Source organism: Dendrobium catenatum, unplaced genomic scaffold, assembly GCF_001605985.2.
Source record: "Dendrobium catenatum unplaced genomic scaffold, ASM160598v2 fragScaff_scaffold_330, whole genome shotgun sequence".
NCBI lineage: Eukaryota > Viridiplantae > Streptophyta > Magnoliopsida > Asparagales > Orchidaceae > Dendrobium > Dendrobium catenatum.
In genome coordinates this window covers 29,053-47,719 of record NW_021318792.1, presented here as the reverse complement: position 1 = coordinate 47,719, position 18,667 = coordinate 29,053, and the positions used below count along the sequence as shown (strand labels likewise).

The 18,667-nt window shown below is 32.0% G+C and overlaps 1 protein-coding gene across 1 annotated transcript; it reads left to right on the top strand.

Moving 5' to 3' along the window:
- The first annotated feature begins 14,817 nt into the window (after window positions 1-14,817).
- LOC110110426 (membrane protein PM19L-like) lies at window positions 14,818-17,561 on the top strand. Its single transcript, XM_028693602.1, has 4 exons — window positions 14,818-14,951; window positions 16,391-16,561; window positions 17,250-17,295; window positions 17,373-17,561. The coding sequence occupies exons 1-4, from the start codon at window positions 14,818-14,820 to the stop codon at window positions 17,559-17,561; spliced, it is 540 nt and encodes a 179-aa protein (XP_028549435.1).
- Window positions 17,562-18,667: the final 1,106 nt, after the last annotated feature.

Here is an 18,667-nt window from a genome sequence, read left to right as displayed (position 1 = left end):
CCCGCCCTTTGAGGTCCCTTTTTATGAGAAATGAGAGGTCTATTTATAGTTTTCTAAGAATGACATGACAACTAAATAGGAGGAAGATCAAGGGTATTTTGTGAGTGGTTTGAATGGACAAGGTCCCTTTTTATGAGAAATGAGAGGTCTATTTATAGTTTTCTAAGAATGACATGACAACTAAATAGGAGGAAGATCAAGGGTATTTTGTGAGTGGTTTGAATGGACAGCCTATGTTGAATTCCTCAATTATAGGCCATTTAATGGATATTTGAATATCTTAAAGATATCAGAATTTGATGATCTTATGCTCGTTGGACTCGTCTCGTCAAGCCGCATAATTCGACTATAAGCATGTCACGTTTGGTAATCTAAATTATGGATTGAACCTTCTAAATGTGCTTTGGGCCAGGTCTTTGATTTGGACTCTTTTGAGGTTAGATTAAGTCAAATTTAGTGTCGTTGGGGTCATATTTTTGAGACATTTAGTTCGACTGTATGTTTGATGAAATTGGACTTCATATGGTCTTCAATTTAATTTTTGAAGTTTCCAACTTGATTTTGCCTTGAGATTCGTGCATGATCAAGATAATTTTTTGATGATATATCAATTATAAAATAGAGACTCAAAAGCCTCAACATCCCTTTCGGGTGCCACTATGCTCTAAAACCTAGCACATAGGTGCTCAAAGTCATAATGTCGTTGTGTTGTAGTTCAACTAAAAATTTAGATTTTCTATTTTTAATTATTTTCAGAAATTTGAGTTGTTGCAATCTACCCATCTTGGAAAAATATCATTCTAAATGTTTCCCTAAATATTGGGGCACAAAAAATAGATATAAAAAATATATGCAATCAAGACTCAAATCAAATCAAAATTAAAACAAATGTTCATTGAATGATCATACAATAATGTTGTTCATTCAATCACATTGTATTCACTTATGCAATAAATATTGCACCTTACCCTAATCAATCTACCCAACTGACAATCAATTCCTACAACTCTAATAACAATTCAATTATTCTAATAATTATGCTCTGATATCAATTTGTGATGCCTTATAATATAATTTTAAAGAATTATTCTTTTTATTTTTTAATATAAGAACTACCAAAGCTATCTAATTTTTTTTATCTGTATAAATATCAGCTGAAGTATTATATATATATATCATCATCATCAAAAATTATATACATCACTCATGAATCATACAATCACATTTGACCTATCCAAATCCTGAATATAAAAGAATAATTAAAATAAAAATAAAAAGAACGTTAGGAATCCTGATCAATCTTTCTTTCTAGATCCTCTACCCTAACCAGAAATTAGTGGCCTAGCGACGCAGTGCTCAAACTCAGTGATGCATGGAGAATTCAAAATTACTGTAGAATAAAGACTCAAATGTCGCAGCATCCCTTCTGGGTGCCACTGCACTCTGAGACCCAATGTTTTGTCGCTCTAAGGCATAGTGCCTCTAAACTGCAGTTCAACCAAAAATTTTGATTTTGATTTTTAATTATTTTCAAAAATTCAAGTTATTATAGAATCAAACTTGAACGAACATGAACAAGATGATAATAATTGAATATAAATATGAACAAGCATTTGCCCAACTCGGCTTGGTTCATTTATAGCCCTATACACTAGGATGGTCAAAATCTCTATCAATTAGTCTTTAAAGTTATACCTTCAACTCCTAAATCTCCTTATGTTTCATCCTTTACGGAGCCTTAGATATTAGAGAAGTACCTATTAAGTGAAAATTATGTAGTATTTTATTATGTTAAATTTTTAAAAAATATATTTTTAGTTGATGTTGTACAAGGAAGTTTCATGAAATTAAGAAAATTTCACAAGTATTAGACCAGCGCCACAACACCTGAAATATCAATCCACAACATCATTAATGCCCGATGCAAGATCACAACATTCTAGTGATGGATCTTGAGAAAAAATATTATTTAACTTAGTGCCTTGGTGGAACAAAGGTCAGCACTGCATCGCTCCATAACACTACAACGCTAGAAATTAGCATCGTAGTGTAGAAGTCTCAAGAATTTTAGCATCGGAGCATCAAATTGTATAATGCCACAATGTTGGATTACACATTCAAGTGAAACACCGCTCAGCTTTTGCATTGAGAACCGTGGTGAAGTAGTTGACAACATGTACAGCCATGTCGAATCATCCAAATAATGCATCAGATCATTCTAGTGCTATAACGGAACCTACTTAGCAGAACAACGACACTAGTTCATATTATAATACCTAGTGCTACCATGTCGAATGTCACAGTGCGTGAGTCCATTTATATACTTAATATAAATAGTTTTCAATCTTTTTATGTGGGGTTTAATCATTTTAGTGAGTCCTGAGTGCTTAAGTGTAGTGCCACCTTAGAGTAAAGTCTAAGGGGGACTAAAGGAGAGAAAGAATATAAATTGGAGTGGTTGGCTTACCTAATTATGAGAAAGTAAGTAATTAAAGAAGATAGGAGTGTAGAGAGTAAGGTTAGATTATCCTTATGATATCTATTTACACTTTTCTCCTTGTGCTTCTTTTCGGAGAAATCAATAAAATCATTTTTATTTTATTTTAATTCCATGACTGACTAAAATTCTAAGTTTTTGGCTAATGATATGATGCCATAGTAATTAATAATGTAGACTCTTGTGCCTTTATGAATTAATGGATATTTTTAATATCTCTCATTCTTAATTTAATATATATAATGGCCATATGTAGAGTTAAAATATAATGTGATATATTACCTGGATGAAAAAATATTAGAATAATTAAGAGTATTGAAATGAAACTCTTACATGAGTAGATATATGATGTTTAGTGTTCTAGAGTCTATGGAGAAATAATATATCTAGGTCATGCCTATAGCTATATCAAGAGCATATATAGCCTCATACTGAGTTAAATTATATGCAGGTGCCTGAAATGGAGCTAAAACAACAAACTATTAGACTCTCTCTGATCACTCCCAAAATGCCTCCCTACTACATGCCATAAGACCAAAATAGCTACGGATGATACCTCAACAAACACACAAGTTAGAACAATCCTTGGTCTCCCTATTAATTTAATAGAGCTCTCAAATCAGGACTCAGAATGTCAATCGGGACCTACTTGTGGACACTCAATTATAATGTGCCCATATTGGTCGCATCAAAAGCACTATCCCATCTTCTTGTAGCACTAACCAAAATGTCTTTTGCCATGACTCTGACATACAGGTGCGCCACTAATATAACTACTAGAATTGCATAGGCATAGTGCCACCACCTAAAACTAATATAGCTTACTACCTCTTTTAGAATCTCCAAGTCTGAACATGTTCCTCTTTCCAAAAAACCCACTACATGATGCTACACTGCCAAATTTCTTCTTACTAGCAGCTCATTACTACTGAATAGCTAACATATCATTTTCAATCAAATTGGCTTTCTCCACCAACAAAAAAATAATAATAATATGAAAAAAAAATTAATGACTAGCTCAGACTATCTCAGAGCCCTTTCAAAAATCTATAATATTTTTCTTCAGAAATACTAATAAGTTATAGAGCATACCTAGCTAGAGTAGTGAACTCTGCCTCATATTGCATAAATGTCATGTTCCCTTGAATAAGTCTCAGAAAAGTCTTTTAAATCTACTATCGTATAGATAAATGTATAAATCATGCTCAAAATTTTTTTGTAAACTCATCCAACCTGACTAAAGAGTTCAACCTCCCTTAAAACATCTCCTTTTGCTATCCCAAATACCAACGCTCTGCCTCCTCATCTAATAAAAAATAGTTAATGGCACCGTACCTTCCTCTCAGCAGATCACTACATCCCATTAAAAGTTTTCTCTAATCTCATCAACCAATCTTCCGCTACTCTAGGTTTAGAGGCTTCAATCTCAGAAATATTTAAAAAATTTCATCAACACCATCAGACCTAACAGAAAAAATAATACTCTTAGCCTCGCCCACATCACTTAGGCTACCAGAATGGCAAATTGTGAAAGGGAATCATAATTAACAGTATGAGTGGTACTTTGCACTAGTGCGGCCTAACTAGTACTCTACTTATCTGTCATATATGGGTTTATTAGATCCATTAGAAAATCACACAGTGCACAAATATGAGTAGACATATACATGAAAACATGAATATGAATACCCAAATATTACCCCAATTATGTCACTCTACTACAAATTAATTCATGTAGCTCTATTTTATAACCGGTTCCCAAAAAACCACTACTCAGATATTGAAAAGGGATTTTCTCACTCAACAAGATCATATGACCCACAAAAAGATAGGTCATATACCGTGTTGAACTGGGACAGGCCAGCCCAAGATCTAAGTTTTTGGGGATTTTCATACTTCATTTAATTTTTTATAGACCACATAGCTTCTAATTAACTTAAATGAACAAAATAAATTTAAACTCATCCTTAACTTTCTCCATTCATTTCATTAAAAATATATAGTATACTACATGACTACATACCATAAAAGAATAAATAAAATAAAACTAGTTATGACTATAAAAAAATAGAAAAATACTAATACATACTTAGATAGATCAGACCTTGAACACTATGCTACTTAACCGACTCTTTCCCTTTCCCCTGACCTAAAATAGAAGATAAAATAAGTGTGAGCCAACACAACTTAACAAGTCACACCCATCCATCTAAATTTTCAAATAACTCATCTATTTAGCATTTAACTTAAATGTAAAAGTCATTCTTAAGAAATGTATTGAACTGAGCATAATATTAATTATATATATCTAAAATAAAGCAGATGGTACACTGAAAGATAAAAAAATGTATTTCATATACCAGAGCATAAATAGCATATTTACCTTAGGCCCTTATACCTCCCGTCAGAAATAGCCCATTATGACTCTTATGCCGGCACATCACAAAATAGGCCCTTATGACTCCCAATGCTAAAATATATCATTTATTTAAAATTTCAGGCCGTTATGACTCTCTTGTGCATTAACACAAGAACTTCTAGGACATAACTTCCCCCGCACACCAAAACTCTTCAGAATCACACAATTTAAGCATATACATATATATACAATTCAGTACATGAAATGTACATGAATATGCTTGCATAAATTTACAGTGTGCTATATCAGTAGACTACAATTTCAACAACAGAGTAAAGATGCAATATTTCATAAATTCACCATATTATAAGGGATTGTTTAAAATGTTATTTTAAAGTTTTATTAGTACTATAACATTATTTTATGGATAAAAATATTTTATAGATAAATAAAATAGTATACTTTCAAACTACTGAACAAAAATTTCTAGAAAAATATGTAAATGTTCAAAATTGTCATATCTATAATATACGGAATGTTGCGTGGTGGAAGATTTACAAATAAAAAATTATTCTAATTTTTTTTTCGTACCAAATTATAATTTAAATCAAAATAATTCTAAAATTTTTATATTTATGAAAATTGAAATAGGCAAAATGTAACCTACCTCTAGTTAGACAACTTTTAGAACTAGGCCGACAATAGAAAGTTATTAGAATAGCTCAAACCCTAGCTTTCTCTTACTAGAAATCTCCTGTCTCTCTAGCTGGCTACCCAATTAATGGGAGAAACTAGAATGAGAAAAAGTTGGAAATAGATATTTCAAATGTAAAATATGAGCTTGTCGTTGTGATGCCCAAACCTGTGTGCCGCAACACCCCCTTTCTAGAAGCACTACGCCGCACCTGATTTATTTTTTATAGAATATAAAGCTCAAAGCCGTAGCGCCTCTAGAGCCAATGTCGTGGCGCCCCATGAAAAAAATTTCAAATTATATATCCAAACATGTAAATAGAACCCTAGGACCCACTTCAGATAAAATTTAGACACTCTTACACATGTAGAACACTCATAGACATATGCAAGATATGATGAATAGTAAAAATTAGCCAGTTAGCTTTATTAGGTCAGGTTAGAACATATGTAACTGAACATAAATTTAGCATATGTTACACTAACTATGTTCTTTGACTTAATTAATAGTATATATTGTTTATGGGCAATCAAAAGTTTAAAAGAAAAGGCTATATATATATATATATATATGTATGTATATATCTTTAAAATGAAAATAGAAATTATTCAATTTATATACTTCAAAATATAATGGATTTTGAGTGAGCAAAATTTACTCACCAAACTTCTCTCAAAGGCAGGGTACCCTTGCAGAAGACCAAACATAGAGTTACCCATCTTAATATCAAAGAGGCCAAAGTGACAGAGGTAAAAGAAGCTAAGTTGACAAGTTGGATGGACCCATTTATTGAGTATCTAATATCTAGGAAAATTTTCCCTCAATAGTAGACTCATGAAAATTCAAAATTAAGGTCACCCATCACTCACTCATGGGAGGTGAGTTACTCAAAAGATCAATCACCTCCCAAGATGTATAAGAGAAAGTGGAGAAAAAGAAAATTTGAGAGAACTTTATTTGGAAGAATGTTAGAGTCACTCAAAAGAAAGAACTTTAGATCACATGATCCTTAGACAATAATACTTCTTGTCAACCCTCAAAAGGATGTGAAATTTTTCTCTAAGAACTATTTGTAGTGCCAAAAATTTACTCCAATATAACTATAATCCTCACATAAGCTAGAACCCATATCCAAATGGCCATGGCAGGTTGGAGTCTTGAGGATGGATTTGATCAAGCATAGGGAGGTCATGTGGAAATCAAGAGAAGAATGGAAAATATTTTAACTTGAATGTCAAAGAAAAAACTTTCAATGCTAGGGACTTGGTATTGACGAAAGTAGATGTTGGGGCTTGATAATTAGTATTTGAAATGTTTGGCTCAACCTAAAAGTAGCCTTAAATAATCAATAAATAGGTTGGTTTGGGATCAAGACTATTAAACACATACAAGAAAAAAGGTTCTAAGTACGAGTGAAAATAAGTTGAAATGTTTTAGCCATGAAAAAAGAGTTGTTCTTACTTTATTCAATGTTCTTGTTAAAATTTTATTTTAATTACTCTAATGCCATACGTATTAATACACAATTAAAGAGATGAAAGAAGATGTCTTTTTAAAAAAAAAAAAAAATCAAAACTCATTGACATGGGAATGTCAAAGAAAAAACCTTTGGTATTGAGGAAATTAGATGTTGGGGCTTGATAATTAGTATTTGAAATGTTTGGCTCAACCTAAAAGTAGCCTTAAATAATCAATAAATAGGTTGGTTTGGGATCAAGACTATTAAACACATACAAGAAAAAAGGTTCTAAGTACGAGTGAAAATAAGTTGAAATGTTTTAGCCATGAAAAAAGAGTTGTTCTTACTTTATTCAATGTTCTTGTTAAAATTTTATTTTAATTACTCTAATGCCATACGTATTAATACACAATTAAAGAGATGAAAGAAGATGTCTTTTTAAAAAAAAAAAAAAATCAAAACTCATTGACATGGGAAACTTGCCTCTTTCCTCAGAGGAATTTGGAGAAATCTAAAGTCCATCCATAAGTCACTTGTTTCACTCGGTACACCTCATATAAAATTGTTTTCACTTATTTCACTATGCACTTGATACTGTAATATGAACTTGTCTTTAACTAGGAATCGATTCGAGCTAGATGCCTCTATAAGCTCGTAAGTGACCTCAAGCTTGGTCTTTAGGACCTGAACTTCTTGAATGGAGTCGAACTTATCATGAATTGTACTAGAAACCCATTCTATTATAAGAGAGCAAATCTCTTCTTCTCTTCCTCACCACAAACACTAATCACATTGAGTTGAACCTTGAGAATGCATCTGTGATCCAGTGTTGGGTTAGAAGTATGATCTTCAACTCAATAATCTTAGCCTTTAAGCCTTCCAATGAAGCTAAGGCATGGGAATCATGAGTCACTGGAGGCATGAACGCATGAAACTTGATATGATGATCTTGTGAAGTGGGATCCATGAAATATCCCTCTTCACTCACATGTCGATCTACCTTTCTGGCCAAATCAACCTATCATATGAACTTGATATTAGTCTCACTGTCATGGTAATCTAGCCTCCTCACTAAATTTGTGCAGTAATATTTATCAAAAATTAAGAAGAGAAAATTACTCACTTCAAAAAATATTAAGAGGAACCCCTTTAAATTGTTTCCTTAAATCTCTTATAAATGGGCAAGACCCAAAGGCCAAGCCTGGAAGAGCTATCACTACAGAAAAATCAGGAATTACCGGCGGATTTTTTCCGGTGGTTAGTAAACCGCTAGTATAAACCACGTAGGAAGCATTTTCTGACGATCAATTTCCAGTGGTTAACCTTACCGGCGGTTTTCTGGCTGCATAAACGGTTGGTAAATTCCGGCGGTCATAGCACCGGTGACCGCAGGTTAATCACTGTCAGCTTATCGGCCGTCAAAAACATCGGTTTTACCGGTGGCCTAACTTCCGGTTTACCACCGGCGACCGCCGGGCGGCTATGATAAGCCGTCTGGTATCGAAGTTTCCGGCGGCCAAATCTGAAAGAGTTATATATAGACTCTTGCTATACTAATTGGTAACTTAGAAGCTCACACATAGTTAAATGAACTACATGCTCGAATCTCGATCATTAACAATCATCAAAATTTAGCTTGCAAAAGTAACTTTTTTCTTGCAAGGGAGTTTGGACAATCTTACCACCATGAGTGACTCATTATTACTCGATTCTATCCTCCTTAATTAGGATCTACTATTGAAATGTCCAGATCTTTATATTGCCAACTAAAACTTAAATTTTCTTCTTATTTACTTCATACAAAGCTTGGTTATTTGAGGCAAAGTAGTTGCGTGAGTCATCGACCCAATAGCTTGACTTGTCGGGCGGACACAATTTTGAGGATCCAATTTATTACTTTTTCTTTTATTAACATATTGACTTGGCTTGTGTCCATCTTTAGCTTGTTGAACATGCTTGTGCTTACAAATAACATTCCTATGTAAGATGTAGTTTGGCATATTTGATGCATTCTTCAGAGAAGACTTAGCTATGTGACAAATAAAAGATACTACAAAGCTATAATAAAATATGATAGAAAAGATCAAGGTTCAAATGAAAAAACTAAGGCCATGTTTATTTACTAAAATTGAAGTTAATGAGTACAACAATCAAATCAGCACCATTACTAAAGAGTTAAATGAGATAATTTTGTAGATGGGAATTAAATAGGATAGTAAAGTCTATCATTCTCTCTTTATTTTACCTTGTTCAGTTAATAAATATTTTACCTAAATTCATTATTCTATTAGCAAGATATTCTCTAAAGATGCATTAAGGAACTAAATGTACACTAAAATACACTTAAGTCATAGCTCAATCAAACTCACTAATAGTCAGGGTGTACTACCCATGGATCAACTTAAACTCATGCAAATTTATGGGGGCACTTGCCTTTGCCTGTTTGAGCACTCACCCCAACATGTAGGGCCACTCATCATTGTCGATAGGGCCACTCACCCCATATTGAGGGGTTGCTCATAATTAATAGCACAGTCACTCATCTTAGTTGTGGGAACAATCTTCATGGCCTACATGGGCACTCACCCAACTAGCAAGAGAGACTCGTATTCATTAACGATTCAGCCTTCGCCATAAAGCTTATGCAAGTCGGTGACTTACTCCAACCACTCCTTGATATTTTGATCAAAATTTCAACATGTGTTCATTTGATCATCATTCCCCACGCCCATATCTCTATATATATATTCTAGTGTAGCCACTGATATAAATTTTTTGGATCAATTCTTTTTTTTTTTTTTTTTTTTTTTTTTTTTTTTTTTTGCTTACTACTATTTTTTAACTTTATTTTCTTGTCTTGCAGTGTTGCATGGAAGGAAGTTAATATGAGAGAACATGGAATATGCATGGTAAAACTGAAATTTCATCAAATCTTACAAATGAAAAAAATATATATCAATATGAGTTTTAAAATTTTTAAATTTACTTTGAGATAAATGTAATATGACAACTATCAACCAACTCTTATATTACATTTATCTTAAAATAAATTAAAAAACTTTCAAATCATGCTAATATTCTTGCCCTTTTTTTATCCAAAGAAATTATAACACATTGCTTCTTTTTTTTTTTCCAGAGGGTTTTGGAGGCACTCATCTTGATTTTGTTAGTGACCCAACCAACCTATGTCTTAATCTTGTGCTACATGACTCTTAAGTATGGTTTGGGTCCAAGGAGCCGCAACATTGCCTTTAGGGTGATGGACACTCAAACTCAATCAAGTCCAACATTTGTTGCAAGGCTCGATGCAGCTTGAAGATGTACTAACTATATAATATTTGAAGAACTATGATCCATTGAATATTCAAATTTAAATATTTATTATTTATGATTAAGAAAACATTATTTGGTATCTTCATGTGTGCTATAAAATATTAATATATATTTTATTCATTTATTTGGTTGACATTTTCTATCAATCAATTTGGATCTGTTTGGTTGTGCTTATTTTGACACACACACACATATAATATGCTCTTAGACATTGAAGGTAATCCTTTTGCATTTGATAGAAATGGTATGCTTTTTATTTTCCTTAAAGAAATTTTAGCTTATGTTGTATGCTTTCTTAATTAAAAGAGCTATGTAATTTTTTATATAAATATTTGTGAAAAGAAAAATGATCCAATTGAAAAGATTTTATTAATTTGAAACTTTTCGGTAATTGAAAAAAAGTATTGATATAATATAATATTAGACATAAATGTGAGAAATATTTATCAAAGATATATTTTATGATATAAGTAGTGTAATATTTAGAAAGATAAAAATAAAAATATTATACTTACTAATATGTTTTTATATTTAAAAGAAATAATTTAAAAAAAAAAGTACATAAGAAAATATACCATCTTAATTAGAGAAAATTAAAACTTTATTTAGGAGTCAAATAAAATAATTCTTATAAAATTTTAAAAAATTGATTTCATGTAAATGATCAATGACTTAAAATTTTTATTTAATTTTATCATTTATTTAATTTTATCAATAAGAATTTTCAACTATTTTATAAGAGTTATTTAGAACTTAATAGATGAATATTGTCCACCCTAAGGTGGATGTTGCCATTTAATGTGTTTAAGATTTAATAATGTGTATGATTTATCCTAAGGCATAATAACACATCATAATATCCTAAAAAAATAAGAATTTTTTAAATTTCAAGGTGGCCTTAAACGAGAACAATCCTCTATCCACAATATAATATGTTTAGTTACTTAACAACATAAAATTAGCTCAAACAGCTTAAGGTAGGTATAGGGACCAACATTTTGTTATGATTTATCAAGATATAAAATATGGATACCAAAGCATATAGAATCAATTATGGTGTATTGGTGTTTTTTTTTTTTTTTTGGTTAAAACCCACAGACGGGCTTACGTGCTAATTAAGGAAAAAATTACAGAAGTCCTTAAAGGGAATTCTAGCTCGCTAACACTCAAAGAGCTACAATCAAAAATAGAAAGAAAACCTAAGAGCCCGAATTCCCTACTAAACAAAATTACAATGAAACTAATAACATTCTAAGATCCAAAAAAAAAACCGTGGGAAAAGAAAAACAAAGTCAGCTTAATCTAACAATCAGTACACGAACCCTGCACAAAACGAGCGCGATGCTCCAAAAACCTGCACAACAGGCAAGCAGAGGTACAAGAGAAAAGATTAAGCCAACCGACAAAAAACAAAAAAACACAATGCAGATCAGCAAGAAGATACTCCCTGAACGATCAAACAGCCGGCCAAGGATCCGCTCATCCCAGAAACAACCAGCACTAAAGGACCCAAAAGCAGACCACCACGAACAACCCCCAATGAAAAAAAAAAATGCTCCAGCAGGGACAAAATGGTTCAAGAAGGAAGCAGCTAAACCCAAGAGCAAAACATAACACCCTCAGCGAAACCAGCAACAAATTAAAATGCCCAGCAACCAACAAACAAAGGAGAAACACCCCAACCAAGACCTGACCGAACTACAGACCCAAAACATACGGAACTTTCCTCTTATCCAAATTAATCAAGCCTTGAATATGCACTGGCAGATTTGAGAAAGTAAGATCAATAATGTCAGAAAACCTGCTACTAAAGAGAGCCAAGGCACGAGCCACATCATTAATCTCAGAGTTAACCACATTGAAAGAACATTCCAAAGAATTCATTAAGAACAAAATCTTTCTGCGAGTATAAAATAGAGCATGCCCACAGCTACTACCATCCACGCCCAGAAAAATAGTATGATCAGTGTTTATATTACTCTCCACAACCACATTACTAACGTCCAGGCTAACACATAGGGATAGCCCGTAAAGCACAGCCAGCAAAAACCCTTCCAGGTTATGAACCACCCCAGACGTCCCAGCAAAACCAACAATGTACTTCCCTTCAGAGTTCCTGATTAAGCCCCCAATACACCACTTGGTCTCAGTCAAAACAGATTGAATATTCAACTTAAAAGAGTTAGAATTGGGACATGACCAGTATAAAATCCTATTAACCGGGGCATGCAAAGGAACAGCAGGAGCAATCCCGAAAATCTCAACAGAAGAATCAACCTTATCAAAACTCTTATAAGATAAAAGATTAGCCGAGAAAAGAGCCAAAACTTTCTCCTTAATTCTAGCAATAATAGTATGATGATTCATCCCAGCATTATTAAACCGGGAATCATTTCTGGCTAACCAAATAAACCAAATAATAAGAAGAGGAATAACATTGCGGATATGGCCCTTCACACTAACCAATTATGGTGTATTGGTGTTCTGTGGCCTTTTTCAGTTTTGTGGGTATCCCTTGTTAATATCATGGAGCATAGTTGTGGATTCTAGCCTGGGCTAAATATTTTTTGGTTTTGCTTTGCCAAACTTTGCTTTCCTAGTTCTTTATTGTAATAAATAGTGATCTTTTCTCTTTTGATTTATTTTATCTTTTGATTGTAGTTCTTTGTGCACTTAATTAGTGAGTTTCAAATTCCTCTAAGGACATGTAATCTTTATTTTTGAAATTAACATGTAAACTCATTCTGGGTTTTAACACAAAAAAAAAAATCAAATGTGACTTAGTAGGATGGGCAATTTTCCTCTCAATTTCAAGATCAGACTATGATGAGACCACAATGAAACATGTACACCTCCTAAGACTAGTTAAGAAATACTAGGTAAAGACCACTGAATTAATTATGGCTCAATAAAATAAGATCACTAGAATAAACACCTTAGGAACTAAAGTAGTGTAGCATGATAGTCCACTAGATTAACTATGACTCAATAGGATCTAAACTCTTCACCTAAGAGATGATCCAAACCTTGATTAGTTATAGTGAGGGTCACTAGGATATACTGAGCTAGACTAAGGCAACACATAGGGTTAGTAAGATTAACTAAGTCAACAAAATTAGACTAGGTTACAAACTAATTAAGGTAAATTAGTGCTCGATAGAGATATGGATCATCATCTAGGGTCTAAGAGAATAAAATACACAATGGCCTAGATCAAAGGGACCTAAGAGAATCATAAATAATATGACTCAATCTAGTCACATATGAAGGCATAATAAGGAAAGTTAATCTTCATAATTAAAAAGGATCATGATAACAAGGCAAGTTAATATTCATCATTAAGAAGATCATTTCCAATCACTAAGACATATTTTTGAAATCACAAATTGCATTTCCTCGCAAATAATTAATGTAATTACTATCATCAATATAAGATTAATTACTAGTGATTCACTTATTATTATTCTTCCCTTCTTTCTTCCCTTTAGTGTTCTATATTATAAAAAAGAGTTTTCAAGATGTATGCAAGCAAATCATTCTCCAATTACTATCTTCGTTTCTTATTTTGCTCATAATTTTCTATCTTTGACAAGTCGAATATGAATAAGCTAACACTCTCTTCAATTTGATTTATTAACTATCAAATTTGTGAAAAAATTAACTTGTTTCTGCAATGTCATGGAGTCGAGCCACATATTTTATGATTTATTACTCGTTTTTCCTAAAAATATCAATCAAATTCAACACAAATAATCTCATATTTAGTTATTTGTACCTAATTCATTTATTACCAAGCTGAATTCAACAAGCTGAACAATAAGCACATACAACAAACATCAAGCACATCAATAAATTTTCAATTGATCATATGAATATCATAAAAAACTTTTTTTTTCTTTCATAATAATGTATCATTTACATTTCATGTAAATTAAATTATATATTTTCCAAGAATCTTGAAAAATCAACATATTCATCTGGCTTCATACATCAAGCCATTGAATTTGCCTTTAGATTAGTGCAATCTAGATCTAATAATTTTCAAGCTCATCATAATATAAATTATCTCATGAAATTCGATCTCACACACTTTTTTCCTCCATGAACAAAAAATTTATCAAACATCATGATGCAATTAATATAAGTCATTAGATTTGTTTTTAGATTAGTGCAAAATATTTTTTTTATTTGCAATACTAATCTCAAAGCTTATTTAATATAACTAATGTAAGTGTATATCCTTAATACTTTTTTTTTGACCGTTTAAACTCTCCATTTGAAAAGGTCTCATCATCTTTCAGTTACCACCCGTCCGCAGATGCCTGATCAAAGAACGAACTGCAGCCATCTCAGCCCTACACGTCACGCTCTTCTCTCTCATCTCCTTCCACGTGGCCACACTTCTCTCTTCCTAACCATTTATATAAACGCAAGCAGACATCTTCAAGAAAAAAAAACTAAGTAATTTGGAGAAAATGGTGGCAACTTGGAGCAAAGGAGTATTGCGTCCTCTTCTTCTTATAAACTTCATGATGTATGTTACTGTGCTAGGTCTGGCTGGTTGGTCCACTGATAAGTATATCAACCACAACACTGCTCATCAACGTAAGTTAATTAGGCCTCGTTTGAGACCGCTTAATTTTGCCTTTTCAGTTTCGAAATGACAGAATTTTTTTTTCTGTTATTTATATGTGCCACTTTTGCAGAAATGTTTTTTAGAGAACCATAATTTTGTATTGTTTTCAAAAAAAATTTGATAGAAAACTCGATCTGTTCTCTCAAACAATAATTTTAAATCTATCTTTTATGAAAGGTACAGAATAACCAAAAGAAACCTAAATTTGTTAATGATGCATTTAATTTAGATTAGGGTTTAGTTGAGATTATTCTACATAAAAAATCAAATTAAACATAGCTGTTTAGGGATGATTAACTTGTTCCAACGTGGGATTACTTGTGAGCTGTCTCTCAAAATTTAAGTTCTGTTTGGAATGACTGCAGTGTTCTATAAAATTAATATGGAAGATGAAAATAACTTATTAGCTATTCTGGTTGCACAAAATAGCTTTTCACCATAAGAAGTTTTGAAAAACAATGAGAAAATAGTAGCGAAATGAAATTTATGATTATTGTTTGAAAAGCAAAGCAGGTAGAAAGCTACCTCAAACAAACCCTTAGGATTTATTTGGGATGGCTTTGACCTTGCTTTGTTTTTCAAATCTCAACCATAATTCCTATTTGACAATTATTTTTTTGTTTATTTTAAAAAGTTCTTATACTAAGTCAGCAGCTTTAAAAAATTCATTTCTCTACAACAGTTTTACAAAATAGTAAAAAAATCATCCAAAACAAAATCTTAATATGCCAAAATCTCGCTCTACGGTGATCTTAGCAAAATATCACCGAAAAAAAATCACAAAAAATTTGATTATCAAAAAATATTTTTGTGAGATTTTTACCGATGGCCCAAAATCCATTGTAAAAACAAATTACAAATAGATTTTTGTTACATTTTTATGTATTTTGCCATATAATTTTCCTTTAGCTCCAAATTCTCTCCGGAATATATGAAGCAATTGACTTCTGGCATAACCCACTCTTTTGTTTAAGAATTTTATTTCTTAATGTTAGTGGGATGATAAAAATGTTAGAAAATAAGATACTTTATTTCACTGTACCAGCATGGAAAAGAGTAGAATTACCATGTTATCATCATACAAACAAATGCCAAAACTCAACATATATGAGGCTTTTGTTCGGGACAATTTCCTTATTACTTTCTAAATCAAGCAGTTTTTTCAAAAAAAAATTATATTAAAAAACGGCTTTGAAAAACATTAAAAAGGCCATCCCGAATCACTATAGCGGCCCAAATCTGCAGGAAATCATGAAATTCAGCTGGAAAATGAGCATTTTCGACGGATGTCTGATGGAAATATAATCGACTGTAAAATGCGTGTCGAAAGCTTTTTTCTATTGCGGTGGCTGAGCTGATATGACTCATCATCTGATGTTGAGTTGATATGTTTACCTGTTTGCAGGTATGAGAGGCAACATTACTACGATGTACTTACTGATATTCTCGCTAATCGCCGGCGCGACGGGGGTGTGCGCGGTGGTGGCCGGACTGGTACATGTTTGTGCATGGCGTGGGGATAGTTTGGCTTCTGCTGTGTCCTCCGCCCTCGTCTCTTGGGCCATGACAACCATTGCTTTTGGGTAAGTATTCAAATGGCTTATTAGCCTCACTGATATATATTATGTGGTAGCTTCAGAAGTGGACTTAAAACATTGTTAAGCCAATTCAATTACACTAAGAAAAAGGAGAGATGAAAGAGAGAGTATTTATGCAATAATTCTTTGACATAGAAAAATTTAAGTTGTGATACCTTAATATAATTTGTATTAAAATATGTTTAAAAAAATTATTAAATTTATTTTAAGTTTAGTGTTTTATATGATGAATTTGTAATGTACTAATCTCAAAGTAAATCAGATTATTTTTAGACTTAGGTTCTGTGTGGGACGACTTTTTTATTGCTTCTTAAAATAACTTTTTAGTACAAAAATTTTAAGTAGTAAAAAAGTTATCGCACACGAAGCCTTAGGGTCTGTTTGGGACAACTTTTTCAAAAGCTATAGCCATCCCAAACAGATCCTTATGGCCTCTTTGGGATAACTTTTTTACTATTTTATTTTTCATAATACAATTACAATTCCACGTGAGTACTACTTTATTGCTGGTTTTATTTTTTTTTTATCAGTGTCATGTCATAATATTTTTTTTTTATACATGCAACACAACACCATTACATAAAGTTTAAACTTTATCTAATTCACAAAAATATTACTCATCAAATATTACAATTTGGCCCCTAGCTAATTTTATTATTTTATTTTTTTGCAGTCTTGCATGCAAGCAAATCAGTATGAGAAATCGACATACAGACTTGGTAAAATTTACATCGCAATAATGCTATATAAAATTGCAAATTCATTACAAGAACTTATATTTCTATTTTTTTTTCAGAAAGCTTTGGAGGCATTCATCATAATTTTGACAGTGACCCAACTGATCTATCTCATAATGCTCCATTTGGGCATCTTCAGCAGCAGGTATGGTGTGGGCTATAGGAACTACTGCATTAATGCCCAAATGAACATGGAGCAGGAAACTCCAAAGGATTCAGCAACTGTTGCAAGGCCTTATGCTGCTTAGAGAAGATTTATTAGTTATATAATATTTGTTAGGCATGCAGTATGTCCTATTTCTTTCACTTCTAGCTTTTATTTTGGAAGACATTCTTGCTTAATAATGAGTTATTTAGGGTTTCTTGGCATCAATTTTATTTTATTTTGTTATTTTTAATTAAATTTTTAGCTATTTTTGTTTTGTGTTTTTCAAAATAAATCATATCATTTATAAAATCATGCAAAATAATTTTTTGGTAGTCGGGGGCTTTTTTTTTTTTAAATAACATTGCAGGCCGCTAGAGCCGGTGGGCAGATATCACCTACGGTGTTCGCCGGCCAGTTTCGGTGACCACCTCCACATGTAAATTAACTTATTAGTTTTTTTTTTTTTTTTCTAGTAGCTCATATCTCATAGCATTTTTATTTTAATATAATATTCAAGGAAAACTAACATAAGAAATTTAATAAATAACTTTTAAAATGTTATTTTTACTTATAATTAATTTTTATGTCAAAATTATTTATGTTGAAGTTGTTGAATATAAAGTTTTGAATGAGAAAAATGGAGGGTTGCATTAGGTAATGAGATAAAAACTTGATGTTGTTGTTTTTGGATGGTGCAATATTGATTGATAGTTTAGTACAAAAATTTCAAAATCAAAACTTGACATTCTTATTGCTTTCTAAAACTGTTTTCTAGTATAAAACTTTTCAAATCAAGAAATTTTTGTATTAAACAATTTCTTTATAAAGTAACAAAAAACCTGTCACAAACGAATTAGCCTTAATCGAAAGAATATATTTACTCATAGAAGTCATCAAATTTTGGTTAAAAAAAAATTGTTCAACAAGAACTACCAAGCCAAACAGTCAATACAAGATTATAGTAAACCCAATCTTATCTATCATAATCACAAATCAAACATAATTGTTAATAAGTCAAATTAACCAAATATGTTGATCTAATGAATTGATAAGCAAAAGCATAATAACACAGTGCATAAACATAGAGTGAAAAAAAGGAGGCAAAGAGAATAATCAAATTTGTTAAGACAAGTGATAATACAATGCTCAATTTTATAAGACTTGTGGGAACATGCTCATGACTTGGATTAGCTTTGGTTGTTTTGG

Excerpts from the sequence above, each read along its gene's own strand:
- LOC110110426 (XM_028693602.1), top strand. The coding sequence starts at position 14,818 with ATGGTGGCAACTTGGAGCAAAGGAGTATTGCGTCCTCTTCTTCTTATA. Across the intron at positions 14,952-16,390 it reads AACACTGCTCATCAACGTAA|AGGCAACATTACTACGATGT; the intron begins GTTAATTAGGCC and ends TGCAGGTATGAG. Across the intron at positions 16,562-17,249 it reads ATGACAACCATTGCTTTTGG|TCTTGCATGCAAGCAAATCA; the intron begins GTAAGTATTCAA and ends ATTTTTTTGCAG.